Raw genomic sequence first — 3,661 nt, forward strand, 5'->3', positions numbered from 1 at the left:
AAATCCGCCTGCCTCTGCCTCCCAAGTGCTGGGATTAAAGGCGTGCGCCACCACCGCCCGGCTCCCTTCATGACTCTTGCTGAATTGCTAACTGAATCGACCCAAGGTGACCTCCATGGTCCTGTACTTTCTCTGCTCTGATCTCATTCAGACTTAACCAGTCCTTTTTCCTTCTGTTTCCCCTCAGCTAGAGTGATGGCTTCTCTTGGGCTCATCACACCTTGCTTTTTATGTTTTAAATGTATCAAACTCCTTTCCCACCTAACATAATGTCCTGGGTTGTTTGTTTGTTTGTTTGTTTGTTTTTTAAATGTGCCTTTGAACACGGTGCCTGGGACCCTTAGGGCTTCCATCTTCCCGCATACTGTATCATTTGATCACTTGTCTGTGTCATTCTACAGATGCAGAGCTTTGCCCTGCAGGCAGCTCCCTTTGCATGCCTATCCAGCTTCTGACATCAACATTCTGATCCTGCTTCCTGAAATAGACATTTTCCTCTCATTTGTAAGAGGACAGAGAACACATATTTTTCTCACTTGATCTCAGTAAGATGCCTTAGAATGTGGTGAACATTTACTTTTTAAATATATTTCCCCTTAAAAAAATCACTCTTTTATAATATACTTGCTACTGGTCAAATATTATTTAAGCTGTGCATACAATTAGGTTTTTAGAACACAAAGATGAATGGCTTTTCTTTCTATATTAAGCAGCTATCCTCTATAAACTGAAAACAACTATTTTTAAAATCAGTCCTAAATGACTACACTAACAGATTCCTCAGCACACCAAATTCTATAGCTAGTGATACTTAACACTCAGCACTGGAAAGGAAAGGAGGAACAAACTGAGGCTTAAACTTGCTATGAAAAACAAAATCCACTTGTTTATTATTATTTAGAAAGCACACAGCAATTTATTGGAGGAAAAGAAAAAATTCAAAATAAGTGTGCATACAAATTCATCTGAAAAGAATCAGTTTCACTTCTCAAGTAATATCTACGTGAGCTTTAAAAATTGTGCATTTCTTCTGCCTTTATCCATGATTGGAGTTATGGATAAAGATATGTGGAGAAACCTGTCGTCCAAGTATATGTAGTAGGCGTGGCCTTTTTCTTCTTACAGGTGTGTCCTTGGATCACGCCACAGTCTCTTTTTTCTGAGTTCGTCTCTGATGACAAGTAAGGATACTTGTGAAAGAAGATTTGCCCTTAGTTCTTGACTTTTTCTTTAACTTTTTCTGATTCTTGAGTGAGATGCCCAGCTCCTCCATGATGGCATTGAAAGAGAGACACTAGAGAGCACAAAATAAGAGAGTGTCAGTGTCCTGGGACCCCTGACCGACCTGCATTGACTTGTATCTCTTGCCTACTGCTTGATGAACATAAGTTACTGTTTTAAGGCAGGTCCACAACTAATGGCCATGTCCCATCACCTCCTCCTCCACCCACTGGCCACCTGTATTTTATATTTAAGGCAACTGAGGCAGTAAGTTAGCTCAGTAAAATATACTTTATTGACAAACACACCAGTATAGAATTTCCCAGTTCAGAAAAAAAAAACAAAAAACAAAAAACAAAAACAAAAAACCAAACCAAACCAAACCCAACAAAACTCAAGGCTCTCAAAATAGACAACTTACCTTTGCTGAGACAGCAAAATAGAGTTAAATTAAGGCATTTCCCCCACTGAGATGATCCAAACATTGATAGGGTTATCAAGGCATACGACACTTCAGTAATGCTATAGAAAATGAACAAACCTTCTCTACACCAAGGCTTTCTTTTTTGCTCCCATGAAACCTTACTTTGTTCCTAAAATAAAATCTAAGTCTTGATGACTTTCCTTTCTGATAAAAAAAAGAAAAAAAACACAATTTTAAATTGTATATTTTCTCCAAAAAAAACCCAAAAAACAAAAAACCAAAAAAAACAAACCACCAGAGATTCTGGCAGCAGCAATGATGCAGCTGGGGTTGAGATGGAAAATAATGGTGCTACATGAAAGAAGATGGAGGAATGGTGGAACAATGTTAAACAGATGTGGAAAAAATATAGATACATATCTCCATTAACATATGCTATGTGTATCTGCATGCATGCACATCCAATACAACATAATTTGCTGTTATTTCTTCTATCCAAGATAATTCTTTGGACACATTTCTGCCTACAGGGATCTACAGCTTTACTTTTTGATGAAGTTACTTTGAAAATGTTCTCCAGTGAGATAAGACTGTAGGATCCACTTATATAAAGTATCTGAAATTTTCCAACTTATGGAAGCATAAAATAGAATGGCCACAGCATGGCCAGGGGCTGGGGCCAGGAGATGGGACACTGCTATTCACGGGATTTAGAGGGTCTCTTTAGAGAATGAGTCACTTCCAAGATCTGCTGTAAAGCCTTTATTGCACTGGACAATACTGTATTGTGCAGTTCAGCTTTGCTAAATGTATATAGTTCTCGAGTTTTGGGCTACTGTCTTAAAAACCACAATTCTAGAATGATATAAAACCTTTTGAACAGACGGTGTGTGTGCAGGTGTTGCTCCCATGTGATTAGCTGCACACAGACATTGCTGATGGCCAGCTGACTGCACATAGCTGGGTGTGTCCTTCCTCACAGGAAGACATTGACTTCCTAGGTTTGGAAAAGTCTAAGTGTTGGTGCTTCAACTTGTTCTTTAAGAAAATGTAGTCTGAAACGTTCTTGATGTATCCAGATAAAAAGCAGTTGCAGCTTCTATTTGGTTCAAAAGTCCAATAAACAAATTTAGGCTTTAGATACAAACCCTTTTGAAAAAACTCTAGTGATTGATGAGAGACTTTCATCTTTGAAGCATGTATTCATGGGATTTAATTTTCACTTCCTTTTGCTATGGCACTAAAAACAGAAAATCCAGACAACACTTGCTAGTTCGCTGTCAGTTTAGGTATGCAACAGCCACTGGAGTTCCCTGTATCTGGTACTTCAAAAACACTGCCACAGTTGTATCACAAATGAAATACAGTTATTTGTAGCATTATGTTATGTCAAATTTATATACTTCAGCCAAGGTCAGATGAATGTCTATAGTGTCATTTTGATAGATTGTGTTGTATTACGGTTTCGATTTGAAATGTAAACATAAGGATTATATATTTATTTATTTATTTTGCCCCTGGGCATTTCAGATTTCAGGGTGATCATTTAAGTGGAGAGACAAGATGAAGGAAAGTAAGAGCACCAAGATCTTATAAATATTATTACATACAAACTTTGTTCCACTCATTAGGTAGATGTGTGGAAATTATCATTGGGAAGACTAAGAGAATACAAAAAGGAAGTACCATATCACTCCATTTATATGGACTGATAGCCTCAACTTATTTCAGTGGAAATCATATATATTTAGATTTTTTAAAAGTCACTATAAGAGTTTTATGAACTTTTTCTCTATAAAAAAATCTTACAAAATTATTGTCTTGCTTTTGTTTTAACTCCTATGGATTTAAATTTAACTATTCATACCATTTTCAATTCAAACAGTAAAATGAACTAAAAATATAGCTTCACACAGTGAAGAAACTGTTGGTTGGATGTTCCCTTCTCTATTTTGGATAGAGAGATGGTATTTGATTTTTATCTATTTCCAATTTCAATTTATCTAATGTACTGGC

At 36.8% G+C, this 3,661-nt stretch overlaps 1 protein-coding gene across 4 annotated transcripts in view; it reads right to left on the minus strand.

Annotated features, from left to right (window-relative positions):
- Window positions 1–860: 860 nt before the first annotated feature.
- Grik1 (glutamate ionotropic receptor kainate type subunit 1) overlaps window positions 861–3,661 on the minus strand; it is a 402,690-nt gene continuing 399,889 nt past the window's right edge. For 2 of the 4 annotated variants that reach the window (XM_031364335.1, XM_031364331.1), the window contains 2 exons: window positions 1,763–1,849; window positions 861–1,294 (listed from right to left, as the gene is read on the minus strand). In XM_031364335.1, coding sequence (XP_031220195.1) covers window positions 1,139–1,294; window positions 1,763–1,849 — 243 coding nt within the window. In that variant the 3' untranslated portion in view covers window positions 861–1,138. The remainder of the gene's footprint in view (window positions 1,295–1,762; window positions 1,850–3,661) is intronic. The other 2 variants (XM_031364336.1, XM_031364332.1) reach the window with 1 other exon arrangement.

The sequence above is a fragment of the Mastomys coucha genome, unplaced genomic scaffold (genome assembly GCF_008632895.1).
Source record: "Mastomys coucha isolate ucsf_1 unplaced genomic scaffold, UCSF_Mcou_1 pScaffold12, whole genome shotgun sequence".
Lineage (NCBI taxonomy): Eukaryota > Metazoa > Chordata > Mammalia > Rodentia > Muridae > Mastomys > Mastomys coucha.